The sequence below is a fragment of the Balaenoptera ricei genome, chromosome 17, assembly GCF_028023285.1.
Source record: "Balaenoptera ricei isolate mBalRic1 chromosome 17, mBalRic1.hap2, whole genome shotgun sequence".
Classification (NCBI taxonomy): Eukaryota; Metazoa; Chordata; class Mammalia; order Artiodactyla; family Balaenopteridae; genus Balaenoptera; species Balaenoptera ricei.
Genome location: NC_082655.1, coordinates 28,130,385 through 28,157,968, shown reverse-complemented (window position 1 = coordinate 28,157,968; position 27,584 = coordinate 28,130,385). Strand labels below are relative to the sequence as shown.

Here is a 27,584-nt window from a genome sequence, read left to right as displayed (position 1 = left end):
TATCTGCTCTTGGTTTTCAGAATATTGCAGTTACCTAGTTTTCCTCCTGCCTTTGGGCTGCCTCTCTCAGGCTGTTTTGTTGGTTCTACATCCTCTACCTCTGTCTAGATGTAGAAGTGCCCTTGGACTCAGTCCCTGGCCTTCTTTTCCTCTTTACACTCTCCCTGGATGATTTCATCCGTCCCATGGTTTTAAACAGTATGTAAATGCTGAAGAACCCCTATTTTATAACCTTAGCCCTGATGACTCCTGTGATTTTCACATTCATACATTCAATTACTCACTTGACATTTCCACATATTTAACGGACTTCTCAAATTTATTGTCCCAAACTAGCTTCTCTTGAACTTTTCCATTCTCAGTAAATGACACCACTATTGACCCAGATGCTCAAGTCAAAAACCTGAGTGATCCTAAATTTCTCTCTTCCTTAAACCCTACCTCATCTCCTCCCCACATCCCATCTATCAGCAAATTGCATCAGTACTATTTTCAAGATCTATCTTTAATTATTCAACTTCATCTCTATATCCACTTCCACCTCCAAATTGTCGTCACTCATCTGGACTATTACAATGGTCTTCCTGTTGCCACTCCTGCCTCCGTACAATACATCCTGCACATAGCAGCCACAGAGTCAAAAAAAGAAAAAAAAAAAGAAAAAAACCCAGATTGTATCATTGTCCTGTATAAAGTCTGTTAATATTTCTCATTGCACTGGGAATAAATTCAAACCAACTCTACCATGGTTTACATGGCCCCATATGAACTAGCTTCTCTTCCACTTCTCCAACCACCCCCTTACCCCTCATTCGGCTCTAGCTACACTGGTCTCCTTGATGCCCCTCTAACATGTCAAGCCCTTTTCTGCCTCAGGGCCTTTGCCTCTGTTCTTTCTGCAAAATTTTACCTCCCATATCTTCCCACAGCTGGCTCTTTATCATCCATTAGCACTAATGTTATTTCTTCAGACAGGTGTTCCTTGCCTTTGTCCCCATCAGTCTTGGTCAAAGCACCTTATTCCCTTGGAAGCATTTACCACTCTCCAGAATTAATTTGTTCATTTGTTGGCATGTTCTGTGTCTTTCACAGACAGAATGTAAGTTCCCTGAAGGCAGAAGCCTTGTCTGTCTCCTTGGCTATTGATGACAGGCCTAGCGAAGTGCCTAACATGTGAGCACCCAATAAGAATTTGTTGGATGAATTCATTCAACAGCTATTTTTAGAACCCCTACAAAATGCCATCTGCTGTTCTAAGTTCTTGACATTTTTCTGTGAACGAAACAGAACACAGATCTCTGCCCTCAGAGACCTAGCATTTTAGTGGGGGAGATGGGCAATAAGCAAGACATAGTAAGTGACAATACAGTACGTTTAAAGGTGATAAGTGCTGTGGAAGAAGAGTTTCTGGGTGAAAACTTAGAATATTCCCCAGTCTCTTCCATTTGTGTGTAAAGTGGAAAAGTCATTTGCTTTGCAGACCCTTGAAATCTTGGCTTCTAGAGATGAAAGATGAGATCCTGAGCAATCTACCTCTTTAAGGCTCAGCTCCCTTATCTGTAAAGCAGAGTAATACCCATATCACAAGATTGGTGTGACCCTTCCCAGCCACCGACTCTCACCCTATTATTCCAAGGGGAGGAGACATACGGTGCAGCATTTTCTCCCTCTCTGAACCCTTAGCATGCTTTAAAACAAAATCAGCCCAACTTTCGTGAAAATGCTCAATATATCCTTACTGAATAAATATGTGGACTAACAAGTGTATGGATAATTTCAGAGCAAACAAACAAAGCTACTTGTCTTCAGAAACAATGCTTTTTAAAAGACAGAGTAGGAAGTCCTCACCTTTCTTTAATAATTATTTTTCCCCCTTTATCATTTAATTCCATTTTTACAGATCCCTACTGTTAAAGACAGAAGGATCTGCTATCCATTTAGTCTGTCTTATCATACGTAAAAGTAAAATCACAGAGATAATTATTTTATAGGAGGATAGAACGTTTATTTAAATGGAAACACTAATCTTTATTTTCATCATGCTGAAGTGTGTGGTTACAAATGATTTTCAATAAAACACTATATATAATAAGCAAAAAATAAGTTAATACAATGTAAACCTTACATATAGTTTCATCAATTAACAGGTTTAAGAACAGACGAGCCATTTAAGACTTTGGAGCTACATCTAGTAGAAAACTGCAAACACTCAAACCTTATCAACCCCAAGTAAGACACTAAAGAGCTATCAAGGCTTCTTCAAACCAATGACACAAATACATTTTTCTTTTTGGTTACGGTCCCCTGCTATGCACAAGACCACTGGAATGCTGTAACAATTACACATTTTAAAACGGCAAAAAGCAAAGCAAGGAGATAACATGCCAGCCTTATAGAAGCTGTCTTGAAAGTGCAAACTTTGCATTTTCTCTACCTGAACCACTAGGATAAGTACGGGCACCTCAGACGACACGGCAGGATCATGAGCATGCTTTCTGTATCACACTGGCGGGACATGTCCTGGAACCAGGTCTCCATGCCTTCGAAGATACCTCCCGTTTTAAACAGTGAACAGGCTTCAGCTAAGTATAGTGCAAATCAAACACCGAGGAGCAAAAACGACAGAACAGAGACCGCCACAGGCCGACCCGCTGCTTCTCCACCTGGCAGGCAGCAGGCCACACGGCACAGACTGGCACACGGAAGTGCCATCTTCTCTTTAGGGTTTGATATGACAGGCGGTGCGGCGGAGCGAGTGCAGCGCCACCGTGCAGCAGCCCCGCAGCAAGGCCCCGATGTTGTAGATGGGATCCGTTCCCCCCCTCTGCGTACTGAACGCCCACAGCACGGTGGGGACCACGGGGGCCGCCACGGCCAGGAGATCCACCAGGAAACTGCTGCTCCAGTACCGCCCCACGACGCCCCCGCCGGACAGCGGGACCAGGCCGTCCAGCCTTTCCTCTGCGGAGCCTGCAAAATCCAGCTCTCTCATGAGGCGGTTCCCACGTGCCTCCGGACCCACCTCGGCGGACGGGGTCTCCACGGGAGACAAAAGGATGGCAGAGTTTGGATTTCTTGGAGTTAAATCGACCACGATGGCAGAGATGGACTCCAGGAAGCTTTCCATCGAGTCGGCCCCGGACTCATCCTCAGGGGACGTGGAGCTGGAGGGACAGGGGTCCTGGAGCTTGAGCACGTGCCGGATGAGCTCGGAGACGGCAGGGCTGTAGGGCACCACGTCGGTCTGCACGGCCTGCTCCGCCACCGCGCTGCCCTCTTCCTGACCCTCCAGCTCGAGGGCCTTTGCCCCAGGGCTGGCACGAAGCAGCTCCAGGTCGCCGGCCTCCACGGTGGTGGCTGTCACCAGCTCATCGAACACACCTGTGCCGTGGCCCGCGCTGTGTTCCCCCAGCAGCTCGCTGCTGGCCCCCGCCTCCATGGCCGGCTCCTCCGGGGTCAGCGCATCGGCCGTCGGGCCGAAAGCCGTGCCGAGGGCTAAGCCCTTCTCCGGGGAATCACACGGAAAGTCGAGACACAGCTCGTCCCTCAGAGAGCCATTGTGCGCCATCTCCATGCTCTGAAGTAGAGACTCCAGCTTCTTGTTTTGAATGTTTATGTCCACAAAATATTTCTGAATGCCTTTGTCCTTATCGGCCAAGCTGCTCCTCATCGTTTCGATGACCTGTTTGAGCTGCTGAATCTCCTTCCGGGCTTCCTTGAGGGCCAGCTGGGCCTCCACCCGGTGGCACTCTTCCTCAATCCAGTCCTCCCGCATTCGGGCCAGCTGGGACTTCAGCTCCACGATCTCACTCTCCCTAGGGCCAGAGGAGACAAGCCCTGCTCAGAAAAAGGCCAACTGTGAAGCAGGCAGCAAGCAGTTCTGGCACCCGGCCCAGCCCATGCTCTCCCACCGGAAACATACAGGTTAAATCAGTTTTGAAATTTTTTTCTTTCGCAGGTATTAGCCCTGAACTGCCCCCTTAACTGTAAAATAGCTAAAATAATAACAGTAACTAGAATCAGAATAAAATGTGCTATTATTGTTTTCTTTTTTTCTTTTTGAGTGCCCACCATATGTCTGATATTTCACTAAGTACTTTTCAGGCATTATCCTCTATTCACTACAGACAGACCTCGTTTTACTGCACTTTGCTTTATGGTGCTTTGCAGATATTGTGTCTTTTTTTCACAAATTGAAGGTTTGTGGCAAACCTGCTTTGTCAGACGCTGGTTAGCATTTTTTAGCAATTAAGGTATTTTAAAATTAAGGTTTGTGCATTGTTTTTAGATATAATGCTATTGCACCCTTAGTAGACTCTAGTGTAGTGAAATAACTTTTATATGTGCTGAGAAGTGAAAAAATTCGTAGGACTCACTTTATTGCAATATTTGCTTTATTGCAGTGGTCTGGAACCGAACCTGCAATATCTCTGAGGTAGTCCTGTATTTAATATTGGAAATTGTTTTATTAGAACACATTAGCGTCTCTTAGCTTGCTTTGATCTCCATAGTCTACTCTTTCCTATGTCCACAAAACAATTTGTGGAAGGAAAGTCCATATCACTTTTAATTACCTATCAAAGGCAGAAGGCAGACTGATAAGCTTTAGCAGTGCAAAACAGTTCTGATCATACACCAATGATAATTTCTTAAAAATTTATTTAAATCATAAAAAGCTACATGTTGCAAGGACTTTGTGAAATGCTGATCATTCTCTCTCCTCTCGGGCAAGATGACACTGGATCCATCCTACACTGAAGGGAATCTATTCTATTTCTTTTTAGATCCTTCACAGGACCCTATTTCCAGATATTTGTCAAAAAATTCTTCCTTACATATAATTTCTTCATAGTCTGTGTAAATATATGTCCTCATATTCTCAGTGTTTATGAAGACCAGGTAGTCAGGATCCTGACATATTTGAACAGATGCTGTAAGTATTGCTTCTTTAAGTTTAGGCTTGACTCTTCTCCAGTTTCACTGCCTTCCCATACCTCCCTCCCATGACTATTCAAACCCTCCCATAGATTCCTCAAATCATAAGCCAAAGACTTCCAGAAAGTAGGGTCTGACTCATGTCACCCTTACCCTGAGTTCACAGCCACTCTGGTCAGAGCTCGGCTTGTCAACTGCAAAATGACAGGGAAAAACCATCAAGCAGAAAATCTGGCCTGTCCCAAGATGTCAGTCTCTTCTCTCTGGGATAAGATCTCTTAAGCTGGGGCTGTATTTTTTTTTTTTAATTACCGTAACACTTGGCCTAGAATAATGAACCTCTTCCTTCAGCACAGAAATAGCTTGTAGGAATCACAATGGACAAGGCCATCCACTCTCTCACAGAGATAAACAGGGCTTCACAGGGGCCAACTGTGTGTGACCCATTCTGCTGGAAGTATGGGATTGTTCCTCCAAGTGTTCCCACCATTTAAAAATAGTCACACACACACCCAATTTTTCACATCAAAGCTGGACACACCCAGAAAAAGCAGAGGATCCCTTCCAACCCAGGAGGGTTCCCTGGACCCCTGAAACAGCCAAATCACGCAGGATTATAAAATAGCTCTTTTGAGAGACTGATTTAAGAAATCTGACAAAAATTAAATGAAGTCATTTGTCTTCTTTTCTTGTGTGGGTTCATATTTCATTTTATGGAAAAAGAAAATGTCCTAAACCACAGCGTGCAAGGAACGTGGGTTCACCTCTCATGCAGTCGGCGCTCAGACTCCTTGAGCCTGGTCTTCAGGTGTCTCACTGTAACCTCTTTCTGCTGCAGAGGAGTCAAGTACTGCTCTGGATTTGGGGGTTTGACACCATGATTTTCACCACAGGACATGTACCTTCCAGATCGCCTGAAACAATGGAAGTAACGAAATGTTACTTTTTCTATAAAAAGAAAAGTTAAGGCACAGCTAACAGGTTGAGAAGAAATGGCAGCCGTTTGCTGGGACCTTAAACCCCAGCAGCGTGTGACCTCACTTCAGAAGGGGGACAATAATCCACCTGCCCATCTTAGGACTGTTCAAACTGGGAAGATTGGGGGCGGGGTGTTTGTGGAGGGGGCGGGGACAGGGGAGAGGGAGATTTTCTGTGGCCTAGGGATGATCTCATATAAAATAATGCACAATTGTCCACAGGCCTGCCTGGCAGTTCAGGGTAACAGGCTATTCTGTTAAAGGACAATGAGTAGGGGCAGGTGGGAGGGCAGGAAGGGAGCGAGATGACCTCGCTTCCACACAATGTGCCACTTGCCTAAAGATCCTGATTGTTGTTAGTTGAATTCAGATTGTTCTGACATCAGGGTGAGTGTGCTGACTTGGTGGAAGCTTTCCTTCTTCTGCAGGGAAAAAGGCTAGTCCAGTCTCACCAGATAGGTTTTGTAAGAGAGGCGCCCACTGCTCTACAAAACTTCCCTTGCTGGAATCTTGGCCTGGCCAAGAGTTGGGTATCGCTGCTGTAAGAGCTGACTAATGAGACCGGGATGCCCAGGAGGAGGAAGACCGAAGGAGGAGGGCTGGCAGCTTCTTCCCCGACTTGGGACCGCATCCAAGCCGCTGCACTAGCCCTGTTCCCCCTGAGCCTGTGCTCCATCCAAGGTGGCCCGAGTCCAGCGTCCAGTTCCCAACTCTCCTGTTGGGGCCTGTTTGGATGTGCAGTTCCTTTTTTTCTGCACCCTCATGCCTCCCGGGGACTAATTCATTCCTTGCTTGACCTTCAGATTTCATTTCAATTTCACTTTTTCAGAAGCCTCCTCTGACCCCTCCGGCCCGAGTTGGAGCCCGTCCCCACCTTTTACATACACATATAACAACAGGTACTTGCAGAATAATCCTAATGTGTTTCTGTCATTAGGATAGCTAATATTTTTCTTCTCCTCTGGGCAGTCAGCAGAGGGACCATCTTGGTTGTTTACTGCTCTATTCCCAGTGCTTTACACAGTACTGGGCACAACGTGGTACTCAATAAACATCTGGTGTTTGAATGAATGAGCAAACACACGAATGGCTCTTCTCTGTTCGGAGGGAAATGCATAGGACCCTCCTACTGCCGCTGTGCCATTTTTTCTGTCTAGCCAGGAACTCCTGGGACTGCGGAACCTTATTAGAAATGAAATTGTGGCTCGTGCCCTTTCTGCAGCAGCCCTTGAAGGATGAGCTGAGTGTGGGAAAGGAAGGAGAAGTGTCGTATTACAGAATAAGGCAGGGGATCAAGAGTTGTATCATTTTTCAAATTTTTTTTAAAGAGAAGCTTACCAAGTAGGACAAACTAAGAGTCATGAATTGGGAGATAGACGGCACTCACCTCATGACGGGGCTGCAGTCACTTCCCTTGTAGGAGCCGGAGTTGCTGCTACTGGGGGAAGAAGGCGCATAACTGGGATGGATGTTAACGGGACTCAGCTGATTCCTGCACAGCATGGACAGAAGGTCCTTCTCCCGTGGGGAGGGTGGGCTGTTGCCAGACTTGTACGATGAAGCTCCATTGCTCCGCCCGTGGGGACCTCGACTGGGACAGAAGCATGAAGAATGTTAGAATCCTTGGGGCTGTAGATACCCAAATGCGAACGCTTTGTTCCTTCTTAAAGCTAGTCACCACTGAGGAAATCCAATCTATAGGGTTGAAAAGGGCAACATAATTATTCCAGCAATTTGGCGTTGTGAGTGGCCTTCTTCCCACCTGCCCGATATTTTCTCTCCTGTGTCACCAGCACAGGCAACCTCTCCCTCTTCTATTCTTTCAGATAGTTTCTGACCATAGATTAAACCCAGCTGCCTGCTGAGAACACAAACCATGTAAAATATCGATTTGGTTTAGTTTCGTTCCAGAGGCCATTTTGAAGATGTGGCTTTTGTTCCAGTATACCTGTTTCTGCGTTAAAATATCCAGGTTTGGCTCATGTTGGGTAAGAAAATTAGGGTGTTTCATTTGGAGGATGGGGGAGAAGGGGTTTGCCCGTAAAGAAAAAGGAAAAAACAGGATAGATAAATATAACGCACATAAATGTATCGCCTATAATTTTTTTTAAAAAGAAATTTATTTATTTATTTATTTATGGTTGTGTTGGGTCTTCGTTTCTGTGCGAGGGCTTTCTCCAGTTGCGGCGGGCGGGGGCCACTCTTCATCGCACTGCGCAGGCCTCTCACTGTTGCGGCCTCTCCCGTTGCGGAGCACAGGCTCCAGACGTGCAGGCTCAGTAGTTGTGGCTCACGGGCTCAGTTGCTCCACGGCATGTGGGATCTTCCCAGACCAGGGCTCGAACCCGTGTCCCCTGCATTGGCAGGCAGATTCCTAACCACTGCGCCACCAGGGAAGCCCTCGCCTATAATTTTAACCATCTATTTTTTTTCTTTTTCTTTCCATCCCCAATGACATAGCACAAACTTTATCATTTAACTGCTTAAATGTTAGCCCCCTTTTTTCCCCTGCCTCTTGTCTTGCCCCTCTAGCAAGGAGGCTGTCCCTGTGGTGAGAGTGGCTTTTCCAATATGGAATTTGAGTATCACTGGCCTCCTCAAAGCCATTCAATGATTCCCCACAGCCTCCAGAATAAAGGCCAGACCCCTTAATACAGCTCCCAAGGTCTGATCCCACCACCCCATCCAACCCATCCTCTGCTCTTCCTCCCCCTGCATTCCAGACAATGTACAGTTTCCTGATGGTCCATGCTCTCCATCCTCTTTTTAGTTTTGAACTTATTATTTTCTCTGCCTAGAATGTTCTTCTGCTCCTACCCTGAGCCTCTGGGTACCTCCTACTTCAAGACTGATGGGAACCTACTCCAAGCAGCCTTCTCTGGACCCTTCATTCCCGAGGCCAGTGTAGGTGCTGTTCGCTGGTGCTTCCCAACACCCTGTGCAGACTTCACCGGGGAACTTATCACAGTGCGTCACCACGCACGTCTGTCTGTCTTTTCCACTAGACCAGGGCATCCTGAGGGCAGAAACACAGCCTGTGCTTTTACATCCCCACTACCTCCTGGCACATGCTAGGTTCTTCCTAAATGACTGCTAAGTGAATAAACCGGGTTGAAGTCCTGGCACTGCCACTTACTAGGAACTTAGGCAAGTAAGCCACTTAATATTGGGGATATATGATAACTTTCACAGATTTGACATGCAAATAAATCAAAGAATGGATGTTGAGTACATTGGACAAGCTGTTAAGGGCAATTCTACTGCAGGGTACTGTTTCTGGATAAACTGTTTGAACTTCCCTGTTAATCTAGTTCCATTAAATTTGATACCCCGGAGTGTAAGGAAGCATCTAGAGAATGTTGAAATTACTTAAATAGGGTAGCACGTCTATGTCAGGAATATATCTTGCTGACATTACAAGGAAACAAAAGGGAACAAGATACTTTTCATATAGCAGGACTTATTTTTGTCAATCCCTCTTTGCAATTTTGATTACAACTGTATCCAATGGACACATCTCACTGAGAAACATGAGTGAATGTGAGTATGAGTGTGTGTGTGGGTCTACTTGGCTCCAAAACCACAATTACTTACTTAAGATCAAATACAATTTGAACTAGCGGTCAACCCAGTAAATCACATATAAATGAAACATCACCAAGTTCTAAAGTTAAAAAGTTCTTTCCTTTTGAAATCATCCACATGGACTCTGCCTCCTTTTTTGTGAGAAGAGGACATTTTATATGGAACAGATGGGCCGGTGGCTTTGTGACAAACCAACTTCAGCAGTTCTTTGGTGGGCGTGGGGCAGAAAAGAACATGTACTCTGGCTTGGATGTGCCTCTCTATGCTTCACTTCTGTTGGCCTGACTATTTCTTAATGTGGCTATGAGAAACATAGAGAGTCAACGATTACAAGTTAGGAGAAAGAGTAAAGAGCTATCCCTCATGTGGACCTGGGGAATTCTATTCTGAGTTAACCTTTGCTGAGAACCTTCTGTGACCCAAGCCTTGTTGCAGGTGCTCTATGAACATTGTTTCACTTAATTTTGACCATCATGGCAATAAGGCTTATGGCAATAAGACCGGTACAATGATCATTTCCCTTTTATATTATGTGAAGTACAGGCAGTACTCAGTTATGTGAAATAACTGAGGCTCAGGGGAAAAAAAAAACTGGTTCAAGAACTCACAGCTCAACTGGGATTTAAATCCAGGTCTCAACTCTACAGACATGTCTCCAGCTTTATACAAATGGAATATATTGTTTGGGTCTTGTAAACAGGTATATTAGGTACTGGCTAGGTATGTGGTTATTACCTGAAGAATTTACCACCGATTTCTTTAGTTTGATGCACACACTGAGATGCACGATTAGTGACGTACAAATTAAATGAGATGAGGATTTTGTAAGAACTCATCTGCTATACAGAATAGAGCAAAAACTCTTCAAACTATCAAACATTACTAAGGTATAATTGAGTTTTGAAATATATTTCAGGAAATGAGTTATTAGGCTGTTTGTAATAGCTAACTTTTAAAAAACAAACTACCTGCTTTAAATTATCAGTTCTGTTCCTTACATTTAGTTTAGTTCAAATGCTAACATGTGTGGGTACAGATTCATTGTGGATGATAATAAAAAACATTTGCAATGGAGAGGACAGGATTCCATGTTTGTCAAGGCCATGCACAGGCAAATCTGACGCTACCTTCCTAGCCCTCCCCAAATCCCTTGGTCTGATGGACAAAAAGAATGCAGCCCACAGAGAGGAGATAGAATTCTGGTACCCCGCCCCCTTCCTGCAAATCTGAACCAGTAACTGGAAAGTGAGAGAAAGGGAGAAGTGAAAAAGAGATCCTCAGAAGGCGCCCAGGTGACTCTCTATTCTCCAGGCATTGCCCTTTCCTTCAGGTAACATCCTCACCCTCACCGTCACCGTCACCACCACCATCACCACCACCATGCTCATCATCATTGTTATGGGCTGAATGGTGTCCTCCCCAGATTCGCAGGTTGAAGCCTTAACCCCCAGTACCTAAGAATGTGACTGTATTTGGAAACGGGGCTTTAAAAAAGGTATTTATGCTAAAATGAGGCCCTTAGGGTGGGCCCTAATCCCAATTTGACCAGTGCCCTTACAGGAAGAGGAAATTTGGACACAGACAGGCACAGAGAAAAGACTAGGTGAGGAAACAGGGACAAGACAGCCATCTACAAGCCAAGGAGCAAGGCCTCCACAGAAGCCAGTCCTGCTGACACCTTGATCTTGGACCTCTAGCTTCCAGAATTGTGAGAAAGTACATTTCTGTTGTTTAAGTCCCCCAGTCTACGGTATTTTGTTATAACAGCCTGAGCAAACTAATACGATCATATTCACCACCACCACCACCATCAGTGGCAGCAGCGGCAGCATCTTGCCCATTAGTATTACTTTTATCACTATTGACTAAAACAAGCATGTAATGACTCTTTTCCTGAGTTCTGGGCACCGTGTTAAGCACTCATATCTATCAGTTCATTTAAATCACTGAGGTAGATGCCATTATTACCCCATTTTCCAGAACAGGAAACTGAGGCTCGGGGCCCTGGGTCTTGCACCTAATAAGCAATGGACGCTGAACTCAAGCCCAGGTCCATCTGACTCCAAATCCTGAGGTTTTTTTTTTTTTCTTCTTCTTACTTCTCTCTGCCTCTGATAAGATTAGAATTTTAGCTTTGTTGTTGTTTTTTTTTAATTAATTTATTTTTGGCTGCATTGGGTCTTCGTTGCTGTGCACAGGCTTTCTCTAGTTGCAGCGAGTGGGGGCTACTCTTTGTTGTGGTGTGCGGGCCTCTCATTGCGGTGGCTTCTCTTGTTGCAGAGCAAGGGCTCTAGGTGTGCAGGTTTCAGTAGTTGTGGCACGCGGACTCCAGAGTGCAGGCTCAGCAGTTGTGGTACATGGGCTTAGTTGCTCCACGGCATGTGGCATCGTCCAGGACCAGGGCTCGAACCCGCGTCCCCTGCATTGGCAGGCGGATTTTAACCACTGAGCCACCAGGGAAGCCCTAGGGTTCTAGTTTACAAAAGAGAATTCCTCAGAAATATCAGCAGAGTTGGCCTTCTCTAAGAAGAGATGGTTTGTAAATCTTTTAAGTTTTGTTTTCAAAATTGCCTGTCAAAAACATTCTTTCCAACTACCCTTGTCCTTCATTTCCCCCACCCCTTCACCAAATGTTCCCGCTAGCCTTCTCCCAGGATCTAATTCTCCACAAAGTAAATTCATTTATTACAGGAGGAACCAGCCAATTAAAAGAATCATAAGCTATTTTAAAGTTTTGCATGGATACCCGGCCCATCTAGAGGAGCTATCCTCAATGCATGGTCCTGTAGAACACACAGATTACGTGAAACACCTGAGATGTTCCATCCCAGATATCTACTGATGGTGTTCTGTGCCTGGGTCAGATAAAAAAAGTGAACATAATGGATAGAACATTTGCCTATTTCAATTTCCTGTCTATTAAGCATATATCTGATTTCCACATAATTATATTTAACTACTTTATGTTTAACACATCAATTTTTCATCACTGAGAGAATTCATGGATTCCAGACTAGAATATTTTCTCTAAGTCACTCAGTATAACTGACTTTACCTTGGAATTTAACCACAAACACAAATTCCTTTGAAATGCTTAACAAAATTGGCTTCCTCTTCAGGCCATTTCTTTTTTCTTTTGCCTCTCTGTTCTTTGATGCCTTGTACCATAAGTATGTGCTAATTTCTTGAATGGGTGAGATAAATGGCTTATTCTCAGAGCAAGCCACGTCTGATTTATATAGAGAATGTTTATGGTTACATCCTGTGATCCCAGAGGCACTTTATTTCCAAAATAAATGGTATTTATCTATTTTGAAGAACAACTGTGCTTCTTCACTGTGGACTTCACTCTTTAGTTACAAGTTTGTTTGGCTTCAGCTTTAACAATAAAACTCTGCACTGGGGCTCTCAGGTCCCTTTATAAATATCAGCCATATCTTCTGCTCACCTAAGAGAAGTGGGAAACATTGGCTTGCTCAGTCCTGGAAATGCAAGCTTTTAGAAACTAAACAGCTTTTCTTCAGCAAGGAACCTTAAAAATCATGTGGTCCAATCTCCTTTTTACACACTTGGACACTGTGGCCCAGGACAGTCAAGTGACAGTCACCCCTGGTGTCATGTGGCTCACTCCATCGCCTTGTTCAGGTCCCTGCCCAGAGCTCACCTCATCACAGAGTCTCCAGCAACCAGCCTATCTAGACTATACCAAACATCCTATTACCCTCTATATCCTTTCCCTGTATTTAAATATATATATGTTATTTATATGCATTTATTATCCTTCTTTCTCTACTAGAATGAAAATAGTTTTTCATAAGTTTTGTTTACTGCCATATCTCTAGAAACTGCCTCACAGTAGCTGCTCGATAAATACGTATTGAATGAATAAATGAAGCCACTGACGGCAGCAGAGAATCCTGGGGCTGACAAGCTGTCGCCAAACGTGAACAGTGGCTCCCATTTCCCTCAAAGTCCTTCTCTCCCCCAGTCCAAACAGCACCAATGGCGAACGCCTGCTGATGGTTACTATGCTTCCAGCAGTGACCTCACACTTTACCTGAATTAACTAATTTAACCCTAACAATAAACCCTACCAGGTGGGTATGACTGTAGCCCTGTTTTCCAGGTGAGAAAACTGAGGCGTGGAGAAGCTGAGCCACGTGCTCAGGGCCACACAGCCTGTAGATGGTGGAGCCGGCATTCAAACCGAGGTGGCCTGGCTGCTAGAGCCCTCACACTTCGCTAGTCTGCTCTACTGCCTCTTTCGGTGGGCAGGGGGCACCCAGGCCTATGAGCTCCACACTTTCTTCACCCCTTCCCCAAGTGAACGTTGGAGGTGGCCAGAGGGTCACTATGCTTCTTTCACAAAGACAAAAAAGGAGGCTCAGCTAGAGGAAAGAAAGGGTGAAGTCAGAGGCTCTACAGCTAAGAGGACAGATTCACGAAGGGGCGGCAGGGTGGGAAGTGGGAGACGACTAGCCTTATCCTCAGGTGGGCACACAGGTGGGTGAGGAAAGGAGAGAGCAGGGAGGGAAGGCGCCAGGGCTGCATGAGAGGGCGTCGCGGGCGGAGGAACACAGGGCAACCACGTCGTGACCAAGGTGGGTGAGGTTGGGAAAAGTACCAACTGTGAATCACTGTAAAAACCAACCAAACAGAAAGCACTCACTGAATAAGCATAAAATCGGAACGCACAGTAATCCAGGTGGTTCTAGAGACACATAAAGTACAGGTAAGTCGCCCGGGTAACGCGTCTTAACAATTACAGAGCAGGAGGCAGGAGGCGGGCCTACTTGCGTGAGAAAGAGGAGCGCTTGCTTCCCGCAGCAGACATGTGGACCTCAGGAGCCGAGAAGCTGCCGGTGCTGCTCGAGGAGCTGAAATCGGCTTCGCTACCTGCAAAACAAAGGGGGAGAGAAGCATGAAGGAAATGAAACCCGAGAACACGCCGGCCAGTTCCCTGCCCTCCGACGGCCCTGGCTCCCCGCGTTTGCACACGGACTCAGCAAGTGGCCGGGTTCCAGCGCTCCCAGGCTCCCAGCGTTTTCCGCAAAGCAGACGAGAGAAGGCGCAGGCATGAGGGCGTCGTTTCATAAGCACAGCTTGGGAGCACAGTGAGGCAGGTTTCATAGATGCCGGCTTCCTGCAGAGGAGCAGCGGTGACCCGGGTCCGGCCCCAGTGCCCGCCTCTCCCTGTGCGCCAGCGCCCCCCGGGAACATCAACGTGCCGGCCCCAACGTTCAGCAGAATGAAAAGCCTGCTCGTCACCCCCAAAGAAGTTTTTCCCAGAGAGTTTATCTTTAGGCTTTGTAGTCGTCTAGCCGTACTTGACTTTGGCACGTTAGGGTCTGGAGATAAGCAACCGTCTAGAAGCTGTCATGGGGAAAGCCTGGGCTCCCGATAACTGCTCCAACCGGCACTATCTGATTATCCACCTTCTCTGGCTGCAGCTGCAGCTTTTCTATGAAGAACAGAACCTTAACAAATAGCAGGAACTGAACATTTCCAAAGAGAGTGAAAAAAGTTCACAGTGACAGTGACAGAAGCTGTGAATGAAATTGAAATTTGCATAGTTCTGGGGGTGAGTGGAGGGGTTTATTAGTTTGCAAAGATCACGTTACATTTGAGCAGACTAGAGTTCAGTGTGTAATTGGAAACATGCTGTGTGGTAGAATAACTAATATAAATTCATTTTTAACAAAAAAATACATAGTTCTGAAATAGTAATAATGAAAACATTCCATGGATTGCCTGGGGAAGTGCAGGGGCATGGAAGAGGTAACAGGACAACAGGAAGAAGAGAACCAGGATTTTTTTTTTTTAAAGAAGAAATTCCAGATGTTTTTGGAAAAATCAATCTGATAGGTACACAATTTTATTTGACCTTGTTTCTCAACTCCTATGCCACAATTTGAGACTCTTCTGGTCTAAAACCCAGAGCCAGATCACATTTCCGAGTTGAGGAAAATAGGAATAATCTAAATCCCTTGCATTTCTAACAAGCAGCGATCAGTAATCATCATTTATTGATGATCACAAGTCTTTATTGGGCGCATACTAGGTTCCAGGCCCTGTTCAAAATTCTTTCTATACTTTGTATCTGTTCATCTTGACAGCTTTGTAAGGCAGATATTAATCTCACTCTTCTACTATTGAGGAAACCAAAGCTGATTTATTTGTCCAAGACTTATGGGTGATGAATCCTGTCCAGGACCAAATCCCATAATACCCCTGTGATAACATGTCCTCAGGAAGGCAGTGGTTAGAAGCAGGGGCAGGAGAGGTTCCTCCATAAACTGCCATCTCCCCCACAGTCAAGATGAGCCATAGGGACAAGATACAGCCAGACCAGCCCACTGGTGGACAGGTGCTGTCACTAATGGGGTGTTTTAGTGTTGCTGGAGGGGAACGTCAACGACAGCAAGGCAAAGAGAGAGAAAAATCCCTTCCCTGGTTTCTAGGACCTCTCAGGAAGGTCAGCCTCTTCGGGGAAATAGATCAAGAAGGACCGCTTAGTGCAGATGACAGCAGTGAATCCCAACTCCTGCAGAATTCTGGGAGGATTAAGGTAGCAATTTATCAGAACTGGGACTGGCTATTCCTTCTGGATTTCAGAGACTTTGTCTAATGATGTAATGAACTCCCAGAAGCTCCCTGAACCTAATTAGTTGCCTCTGAGTAATGTGTTGGCTAACCTGTAGTATTTAACAGTCTCAAGGACTCATGATTGGTAGTGCTATCCAGGAACACACTAGTCTTGACAGCCTAATTCAACCAGCCTTGTCTGCTAGTACATTACCAGGTTGGTTATTAAATGATAAAAGTGGACAGTTTTCAAAAATAGATCCTATGGTTGCAGCCACCAGGTGTAAGATACTATTTTCTAATGTAAAATTATTCCTCCGAAACACCCAGTTTTCACTCTTTAAAAGGTATGCAAAAATCCATCAATTACAATTTAACTGCCTGCATAAAAACGGAAATTCTAGAACAGAAACAGACAATTGCTGAAAATCCATTGTTACCTCACGATGCCTCTGACCTGCAGTAATTATGTACCCTGAACTGAAGGGACAACTTTGTTCTAAACTTTATTGCTCCTGGCACTCAATACATTGACTCTTTACTGTTTGAGTACTGTGATAGTGAAAACTGTATATGCTACTTAACTATTTCTGTTTATGATTTTTAAAAATATAAACTATTTCCAGTTTGCTTATTGCCATGTAAAGTCCATGCACTCTTTTTAAGGGATACACAGAAAAGTCAGTTTTACTGTGTGATCTGAATATATTCTCCCCATTTACTAAGAAAACTCAGAAGAAGGCTGGAGGCCTGAAAACCTCTTATTTATCTATTATCTGGCAACAAAGACACCAGGAAGGAGAGGCACTCCTTAATGCATTTCCTTTACACAGTGTATGCAACTAGGTGATTGTCATGGGTGCTGTATGTAGTTCAGTGCTCTTTTGGGTTACTAGAATCATGCAAAGAGAGTTTCTAACCTAAAAACATAGGCCCTGAGTCAGACAGCCCAGGTTCAAATCCCACCTCTACTGCTTGCTAGATGGAAGACGTAGGCACATTACTTCACCTCTCTCTGCCTCAACTTCTTAATCTGTGAAATGGAGATTGATGATCATAGCACCTGCCTCATAGGGTTATTGTAAGCAATGAATATCTATCTGCCATCTTAGAAGAACACCTGATCTGTTGTAAGCTCTCAATAAATGTTAGCTGTTATTATGATTCTGCAGGGGTTAAAAAGACAGCTTTTATTATACTATACATCTCCTTTGTGGAAAATTTAGAAAATAGCAACGATGCAGAGGGAAAAATATAGTCTATAATTCCATCACCAAAAAAATAAGCTTTTGGCATGTAACTATTCAGCATTCATACTTAATACATTACTATGTAACCTAATTGTTTTTCTTTTAATATGTGAATATCTTTAAAACATGGCACATTTTGTTTTATTAAATCAATGAATATGTAGGCTATGTCCAATTTTTCTATCATTAGAAGCAAAAACTATGTGCCAGAAACCATCCTGAGCATCTTTTACATATTAATTCATTTGTTTCTCATGACAGGACAGACCCTATGAGGCAGGGACAGCTAAGGCAGAGAAGTTGTGATGCTCACCAGGTGACACAACTAATGAGAAGTAGAGCCAAGAGGGAAACCAGGCCGTCTGACCCCAGGGTCCATGCTCCTTTTTTTTTTTTTAATTATATCTTTTATTTTAAGTTAATTAATTAATTTAGTTTTGGCTGCATTGGGTCTTCGTTGAGGTGCGCAGGCTTCTCATTGCAGTGGCTTCTCTTGTTGTGGAGCACAGGCTCTAGGCGCACGGGCTTAGTTGCTCCTCGGCATGTGGGATCTTCCCGGACCAGGGCTCGAACCCGTGTCCCCTGCATTGGCAGGCGGATTCTTAACCACTGCGCCACCAGGGAAGCCCAGGGTCCATGCTCTTAAACACGGGCTTAATGGCTATCCTTGGGCATCCTTGTTTGATTACTTCCTTAGTATAAATTCCTAAAAGTAGAATATTTAAGCCATAGTATATACTCATTTTAAGACTTTTAGTATATATTCCATAGGGATTTTTTGGATGGCATTAGCTGAAAGCAGTTTTGGTGGACAAGGAAGTGTTTGCCCCCATCTGCCCGTGTGTAGACACCTGATTGGTAAATCTCTGATGCCACAGGGAATACTTCGACAAAGCACAGGAAACAGTATTTGGCCCTTGAAGAGCTGTGCTTGAAAAGCTGAAGGGGATTTAAAAATATGCATATCCAAGTCGTCCTCATCGATACTGTCTCCGATCAGCTGCTGGGGCTGGCGGAGCAGGGTTCCAGGACTAAACAGGGAGGATGCACTTGATGACCTTGAAGATAGTTGTGATGCCGATGTCCTGGTGACTACACACCCTGCAGCGGGCTTTCCAGCTATCAGGGAGCTATGTTTTTTGTTCAGTAGTACTGCTGGATCCTCTTGAGAGGCTTTACTTTTATTCATAACCTTAGGGTAATAAGCATTCTGTGCATGTGATGGTAAGGCCGGGAATTAGAGAAGGAAGGGTAAATGGAAACAAAAAGACTATGGGCAAAAACTGATAACTAGATGCATTTTTTAAAAACACTGCCTGTGATTCAGTCTCTTAGGACGTTATTATTTTTGCCTCCTTTCAGGAGACTGTGGATTCCTCATACATCAGAACATCACAGGCCTCTGAGAACAGAGCCATCCTGACGTCTATGAAGCTGTATTAAGCCATCCTAAACCACTGCTTTAAGCAGCCCCAAACCTTCCTTTATCCTCTGTCACCACAAAGCTATCAAATTAATTCAGGTTGGCCACCTATATCCCCACCTCAAATAGAAGCAGCAAATTAAAAAAAAAACAAAAAACAGTCCCCCATCAATTCATCCTCCCATCCCACACAGATACACAGATCTTTTATTTAAAGGGCTCTAGGGAGGAGAGAGAGGCCATTTTCACTGAAACCAAGCAGCACTATTAAGAAGCAGCTGGAGCAGTGGACACATGTAATTACAGAAGAAGCTGCTCCAAGTATATTCAGTAGTACTGACTCTTAGCTTTGGGGGCCCAGCCAAGGAATCCAAAAAATGCTTCACAGCCTAAAGAGGATTTTTGTTTTAGCTTTTGCAAACTATTCCCAGAACGCCCATAGGTGTTTATCTCAGAAAAAAACATATATATATATATATATATATATGTTTTCTTGCATATCAGAACATGTCTTCCTGAAAAATTGTAAATACCATTTCCATTTTATCATAATTTCAGAAAAGATTTATCTTCATTCTGATTGATGTTCATATGGAGCTGCCATACAGTTAAAAGCATATATGTAAACATTTAAAAACAGACGTTCAGGGACTTCCCTGGTGGTCCAGTGGTTAAGACTCCACACTCCCAATGCAGGGGGGCCTGGGTTCCATCCCTGGTCAGGGAACTAGATAGATCCCACATGCCGTAACTAAAGATCCCGCATGCTTCAACGAAGATCCCATGAGCTGCAACTAAGACCTGGAGCAGCCAAGTAAATAAATAAATATTAAAAAAAAAAAAAAAGCTCAGCCCTCACCAGGTGGTGGTGGTTGTTTAAATAAGTAAATAAATAAATAAAAACAGAAGTTCAAATTTAAAGTATGTAGAAGTGAATAATTTTGTACTGATAAATCTAACTATATAACTATAAACATAAATCTAACCACATAAAAATAAAATAGCAGTCAAAGACAAATAAACTGAAAGAAAATATTTATAACATATTTATAGACAAAGGGCTAATTTCCTTAATTTACCAAAAGCTCAAACTGAGGCAGGAGACAGATGGGACCCCAGGGCAAATGCTTTGAGTTCGTTTCTTGTGGACCGATACTCCAAGGTGGGAATAAGAGGACAATTGAGACAGGAGGCTGGGCCCTGCCCAGATAGAAGATAAGAGACCACACAGTCCTCATTTTCAAAGTCAGGAGACCTCCCCGACTACACATGTGCAGAAAGGCTCCTTGGAGGTCAAAAGGGGAGGGATGCCAACCTACCCATAGACCTCTTCGGTAGAATACATCTTGGCTAAGAGATGCACGCAAACACATGGGAAACTCCTGAGATATACCAAATACGGACTTTGAACCAGGCAGATCAAAATGATTGGCCAAAGGAAACCCGGAAGAAATGCCCCATAAAAGTAATTCAAACTGCCATGAGGGCATGACTCTCTCTCTGAGCCCGCCTGTGTGTCTATCCACACATACTGTACTTCTTTTTTCTCCTAATAAATACTTTACTTGTGTCACTACTTTCTGTCTTTGTGGGAATTCTTTTTCTGCAAAGCCGTAGGGCCAGGGCCTTCTCACTCACCACTGCTCTAGTGGCCAGGATTCGGTGCTCTCACCACTGCGACCCGACCTCAATCACTGGCTGGGAACCGAAACCCTGCTTCAAGCTGCTGCAGGCCCAGGCCACCCGAAATCATATTAAATCAGCAAAAAAAAAAAAAACCAACACAGAAAAATGGGCAAAGGACATGAACAGGCAGATGGCAAAGAAAGAAAAATAAACAACCAATATACCTGAAAAGCCATACAATCTCACTTATAAAATTAAAAATGTAAATGAAAAAAAGATTTTTTTCATCAGATTGGCAAAAAAAGAAAATCAAAGTTTGATAACACTGGTCTGTTAAGGGTTTGGGGCAAAACACTGATAAGATTTAACGAGAGTGTGAATTGGTGCAATGTACATAAAAAAGAAAACTATACCGCTAGGAACTTATCCTGCACATATGCATTCAAAAAGACAAGTCAATTGTCCTTCAATACTGACTGGTTAAGTCAGGTGGTACAGCAACCTAAGAGGATACTCTGCAATCATGAAAAGGGGTGACATGAACCTGTGTGTGCTGAAGTGAAAAGATCCGGAAGACCTGTTATTAGACAAGAAAAACAAGATGCATAAGAGTGGGTGTGGCATGCTTTCTTCTGTGTAAACAATTCTTTAAAGAATATATAACTTGCTACATGCATAGAACATTTTTCTTGAGGGACAAAATAGAGATTTGTTAATAATGGTTTCCCTTGAAAATAGGACAGTGAGGATATAAAGAGACTCTTATTTTCATTTTATAACTTCCTGAGCCATTTGGCTTTTCTAACCATGTGCTTATATTACCCTTGTTATAAAAATTATAAATAGGGGTACAGTGCAATTATGGACAATTGATTTTTTTTCTTTTTTCCTTAAAAAAATCTAAAATTTTTAAAGGAAAATCATTATATAATAAAAGTAAACATGGACTTCCCTGGTGGTGCAGTGGTTAAGAATCCTCCTGCCAATGCAGGGGACACAGGTTTGATCCCTGGTCTGGGAAGATTCCACTTGCCGCGGAGCAACTAAGCCCGTGCGCCACAACTACTGAAGCCTGTGCGCCTACAGCCCGCGTGCCACAACTACTGAAGCCTGTGCGCCTACAGCCCGTGCTCCGCAACAAAAGAAGCCACTGCAATGAGAAGCCCGTGTGCCACAACGAAGAGTAGCCCCTGCTCGCCACAACTAGAGAAAGCCCACGTGCAGCAACGAAGACCCAACGCAGCCAAAAATAAATAAATTAAAAAAATAAAAATAAAAGTAATCACATCATATAGTGCGGTATTAGGAGGGCTTTGCAGTCAAGCCACTTGAGTTTGAATCATGGCTCTTCTACTAACTCTCTGGAGCTTTGAGCAAGTTGTTTACCCTCTCCCTGCCTCAGTTTCTTCATCTGTAAAATAGAGATGAAGATATTAATAGTGGGTATTGCTAAGGGATTGTGGGGATTAGGCGAAACATACAAAGAAATTAGAACAGTGTCTGGCACATAGCAAGCACTCAATATATGTTAGCTTTTATTATTTCTAACTAGAATTACTGGTACAGTGGCTTGAGGTCCAGAAGAGGGCTTTTCAAACATCTTTCCCTTAAAAAGCCCCACAATAGGAAATGCCTTATCTCACTCAAGTCAGGCATTTTTATAGTCACTCTTTACAAAAGTGGTCTTCCCTCAGTGGAGAGCATGTTTCTATTTTTAGAATGTGTGTACACAATAGAGTATGTATAAAGATCCACGGTCCTAAAACAAACTCCCCATGGACACCTCCAAATATCTCTAGAGTTTCCCCTGGGTTAATGCACACAGGTTTGCAGCTCAAGTCTTGACAGAGGCCAGTCCCCGGAGACAGGGAGGGAGGGAGCATGGAAGAGGAGGCACAAAAGGGCCGAAAGGTCAAAGACAACTCCATCACGGTCACTCCTTTATCTTGGCCTGGCTCAGCCACCTGTCCCTGGCAGAAATACAGTCTACCTGCTGACCAAGAAAAGTAGATGAAAGAACTGATAAGCAAAGAGGGTGTAAAGAAACTTCAAGAGGGAAGGAGGAAGCGAATGTTTCTGAGCAAGGCAAAAAGCCTATTAATCTCCCTCAGGGACTCAGGATCTAACTAGTCTCCTTCTGCCTCACTTTCCAGGAAAATTAAGACTGCACTGGCCAACCTCAGTAGAGTACAGGAAAGGAGAATGGGTGCTGTTTGGCTTCATGAATGACCACCCAGCTTCCCTGGGCCTGCACTCGTCATTAGTAATAAACAAATAAGCGACCGTGTCAATTCACCAGAGATGGCCAAGAGGGGAACGCTAGAGAAGAGATCAATCAATTCAACCCAAGGCCAATCAGATGCTTCTGGGGTCCTCCAGCACTGCTGCCAGGCACAACCCAGCATCACCAGAAGGGGGGCGCCAGCCTGCAAGTTCACACACCAACAAGCTCTACCCAAAGAAGGCTCTACAAAGGCTGGCTACCCCTCTCACTAGCCATGTGTTCTTGGCCAAGTGTTTTTAACCTCTCTAACCCTTAGTTTCCTTATTTATGTATATACGTATATATATATATATATATATATATATATATATATATATTAAGGTTAATTTATTGTTTAACAAAAATTTATTGAGCATCTGCCATGTGCCATGTGTCAGGCCCTGCTCTAGGTGGGTGATTCCTACCTTGTTGATTTGTTGTGAAGTTGAAATGAATGGGAAGTGAAATGCATGGAAAGTGCTTGACATGCTCATAAATATTAATCTTATAATTATTATTAATAATGCAATGATTTCTAAACCTTACTATGCATAAGGGTCACCTGGGAAGTTGAATAATAGTGCAGATTTCTGGGCAACACTCACAGAAATTCCACTTCAGAAGGCCGGGGGAACCCAGGAATCTGCATTTTACATAATTATGATAGATGATTTTGCAGCAGATGGTCATGGACATACTGAGAGGAGGGGCGCTCCAAAGATAAAGAGCACAGGGAATCTCTCTCCAGTCCAGCCAAACTGCAAGAGCTTTCTTCAACGGGAAGTGGAAGGTGAGTGAGCAGCAGTTAAGGTGGCCAGGCTGCCAACACGAGATCATTCATTCAAGGGCAAGGTACACAGGAGAGAAGAGTTTAACTTACAGAGTGATCTGTTCCCTCACAGCTCTCCAGAAGCACCTTCCTGGGCTAAATGCATTTTCAGAGGATTGGAAGGGAAGGGGGGGACATACAGAAGGTACCAGTTCCAGCCAAACTCAAGTGCACACATGTTCGTTTGTAAAGCTAGTAGGATACTTAGCAGCTGGTCCATGGTTTGAAGTCCTCATAATCCTGTTTTAAAGAGGAAGGACCGAACAGTTTGGACTTGGGGGTGTCAAACATCATTCAGCAGAGAGAAACATCTCACAATCCAGCCAGCTCTCCTCTGGGTCATCCCATCAGCCCTAACCTGCTGCCTCTGGTGTGGTCGAGGCGTCCCTGGCTGACAGGCTGAGTGGCACCAAAGGAACCACACAGGCATGCGGAGCCTCCCACACTGAACAAGCATTGGGCACAGGCCCTTAAGAAGGTGGGCTTGAGGGGCAACCCTCTCCCCCACTAAATGGGTCTGGGAAGGGTTGCATCCACAGTGGCCATGAACTTCATCTATACTGATTATCTTGGGGGCCTGGTAATAGCAAGAGCAAATCCTCCTTGAAGAAGTTTTCCCTCTTACATTTTTCTCATCTTTGATTTGTCGAATTTACTCAACTGAATTTCTCCCACTTAAAAAAAAGCCAGCTGGTGAGCCTGCCACTTCTATTTAAGGAGAAGTGTTTATCCAGTGTTTACCAAAATGAGGTGCCTGCCCTCCGCGTCTGGCAGCAAAACCTAAATCAGGGAAAAGTAGCACTCGAGGTGGCAGTGGTGGGTTCGGAGCACGGGTGTCATCGTGGGGACAGTTGACAGGGGAGGAAGGAGGTGGTGAAGGGGTGGGAGAGAGAACTGGGGACTGACATGCCACTAGCACTACAAAGTCGGAGCAGGGCTGGGATTTGTGTCTGGGACTCTAAGTCCAGAGTATAAGGGAGAAGGAAAGGATGGATCTTTTTCCAAGTCCCCTCGTTTTCCACCCTTAGTAAGGCTGAGACAGTGCTGTCTGAAAGCAGTTTGAGACCATGAATGGAACAGAATTACCCACTTGCTAGGAAGAAAATGACATAATTTATAATTTGCTGCAGAGACATGCAACAGGGTTCTAAAACAGCATTTCTTTCTTTTTTTTTTTTTAAACCTCACTCTGTCCTTAAGCACAGTTTTTAAAATTGACTCCAAGACCTAACAGCCTTGACGGCCTCCCCTCAACCTCGTCACCGTCACGGCTATGTGACGGCCTGCAGGGCACACCATTCAAGGTCTGCTCTCCGCTCACAGGCTCCTGGGGGGCCACCACCCACCTCCCACACTGAAGCCGCATCTCACAAGGCCTCACTCCCTTGACTTTCGCAGCAGCACTGACCTTGCCCTTTGCTCCATTTAAACAGTCCACCAGTGGAGTTACATCACTGGACCTTGTCAGCACTTGGCCGTGCTCCACTTCTAATATCTTGACATCCTTTCACCTTGGTTCCTAAATAATCTATCCTTTCTCTTTCTCTCTCACATTTTCAATCCCCATGAAGTTGTTTCTCTTCACTTTTTATGAGGTAATATAGTTTAGTAGCCTCCGTTACTAGCTGTGTGACCTTGGGAAAGGCACTTAGCCTCTCTGTGCCTCACCTTCTTCTATGGAAGGAGAATGATAACAGTATCCTTCTTACAGAGTTGTTGTAAGGATTATGTAAACTAATATATGTAAAAGCATGTAAAAAGTAGTGCCTAGCACTCGGTAAGCATTTTAAAATATTGCTATTATTTTTATTTTTCTTCTCACGATCTCCCTCTCTGAATCACATCTGGGTCCCAACACATGAAAGGCCAAAATCGGGGAGGACTTGGAGCAGAGGCCAGGAGTGAGGTGAGGCTGGTGTGGGGTGTGAGTGGCGAGCAATGATTCAAAATGAGCAAGAAAATAAACAGAAAAAGATTCTGACAGGAGTGTGGTAAAGATTCTTCCTCATCCCTTTAGATTATAAATCAACGAGTAAATCCTCAGACTTGGGCTGTATTGACTAAACTCTCCAATTTCACAGGAAAGCCTCAAGCACACTAAACAATAGAGAGCTAATCATCGAACCTTCTCGTAGGATCTGGGGGGTCACAAATAACGCACTCAGGAGACAACATCTCCACAAGGGCAAGATTTCATCAGTTCATATCTGTACATCCCACAGCTCTTTGCACACCTAGCAAATATCAAGTAGAGATGCTGACCCCGTCTTCAGAAAGAGGCAAACGTCTTAGGAGGGATATAAATTAGGTGCTAAAAGAGGCCAACAAAGGAAAATACTATTCCCTATTGGAAGAATTAAGATTCCATGGAGATGCCCAGTGAACTAGCTAGCTTTTGAAACTATTCACGACAATCCAAGACTGTAGCAGGAGGAGTCACAGAGATGGGTGTCCGGGGTGAAGGCAACAGCATGTGGAGACAGCCCTGGAGGGAGGTGAAGCAACAGCGGGATAAACGCAATTTAGAAGCAGGCTAGTTTAAAATCCTTCTAAGACACAGGCCCCAAAGTTTTATTGGACACATAGATCTTTTTAATTTCTAAAATTCCTACCTTTGCTTCTCTGAGAAAACATGTAAACATGTGACCTTTCTCAGACAGGTGGATATAAAAGAAAAGGAAGCATACATGTTTTTCCTGCTCCAGGGATACTAAAACCTTAGTTTCTGTCTGAAGTCACTCTACTGACAATCTTTGATGATCTGCTGATACCCGCCCCCCTCCTTAGTGATTTGCATTTGTAAGCTGTACCAACTGAGACAAGAGAGTGGAGGAAGTGGCCAAGACTTCAGGTCACATAGTGCTGTGTGGAGCCCAAGCATGGGCCTAGAGAGCAGCATTGCAGTATTTTCTCTGCAACCCAGAGAGCTATTTTCCCACTTGCCCCTCATGTTTAAATATTCGTTTCAGAAGCACAGAACTGGATTAATCAAATTCCTCGGTTCTTGACACACACTCATTAGCTCATGTGAGACTATATTTTTACTTACTGACTGGTTTGTTTATCTATTTTTGTTTTTGTTTATTTCTTCACACTTAATATTATAATAAATGAAGGAACCAGCCCCATCATAAAAACTAGAATGTTGACACCAACTTACATCTACTTCCTCATCCTATTGTCTGTTCACCACTTCCTGCTTTCATTTTTACAAAGAACAATCACATCTATTTGTATTCCTACAAGGCAGATTTTTTTCTTGTTTGGTCTATTTTTTACTTTTTAATAAACAGGTTATCATGATATGAATAATATTGGGGATGATTTTCACTCAAAATTATGTTGCTAAAATTCTCCATATAGTTGTAGTACATTCATTTGACTGCTATATAATAGTCTACCCTATGACCTACACCGTAATTTGTGTCTTAATTCTTCTGGTGATGAGAAGATGAATTGGGTTAATTCCAGCTACTCATCTAGCTAGGTTTTCCATTCTGATAAACAACTACTTGCATTTCCTGAGGCTCAAGTCTTCCAAAGAAAAAAAAAATCAAAAGAGTAAATCTACTTTTATGTAATATATTCCATGGACAAAAAGAAATGCTCTGTGGATCATTTGTTTTTACACATTTGTCTTTATATCCCTTTCCCTCTCATTGTCATGGAGAATCAAGAGTTAAATGTAAAACTAGACTCTGCATTACCCTAACCCAATTTTAGGACCCAACATGCCCAAGGTGACCCTTTGTCCTAGCGTCTTTCTGACCTGGAAACCCTATAATTTCAAGAATTACCTGATGTCCTATTGGGTTTGGCTTAGGTCACTCCATGACCTAGCCCCTTAGCTTTGGCAATGAGACCAGCCCATGAACATGAGAAGCTGACCCAGAGTTACTGGACCTTGCATATAACCTCACTGAGGGAGAAAACCCTCGTCCCTCATAGGGTGGAGGAAGGGGGACACGTGGTGGTTTAACGCAGCCCAGAAGTTAGTTAAGTACCTAGTTCTAAGACCAAATGCTGGGTTTGAGTCACAGGTGAGGGACGTTTCTGAGTCTTAAACCAGGCCCCACTGTTTTAGAGAAGGGTGAGCTACCGTATAAACGTC

At 44.0% G+C, this 27,584-nt stretch overlaps 1 protein-coding gene across 8 annotated transcripts in view; it reads right to left on the bottom strand.

Annotated features, from left to right (window-relative positions):
- Positions 1-2,002: 2,002 nt before the first annotated feature.
- The window catches only part of SYBU (syntabulin), a 74,492-nt gene continuing 48,910 nt past the window's right edge, over positions 2,003-27,584 (bottom strand). For 5 of the 8 annotated variants that reach the window (XM_059901573.1, XM_059901568.1, XM_059901569.1 and 2 more), the window contains 4 exons: positions 14,291-14,393; positions 7,300-7,503; positions 5,700-5,849; positions 2,004-3,815 (listed from right to left, as the gene is read on the bottom strand). In XM_059901573.1, the coding sequence (XP_059757556.1) occupies positions 2,720-3,815; positions 5,700-5,849; positions 7,300-7,503; positions 14,291-14,393 (1,553 nt within the window). In that variant the 3' untranslated portion in view covers positions 2,004-2,719. Of the gene's footprint in view, positions 3,816-5,699; positions 5,850-7,299; positions 7,504-14,290; positions 14,394-21,667; positions 21,771-27,584 lie in introns of those variants that run through there. The other 3 variants (XM_059901571.1, XM_059901567.1, XM_059901574.1) reach the window with 2 other exon arrangements.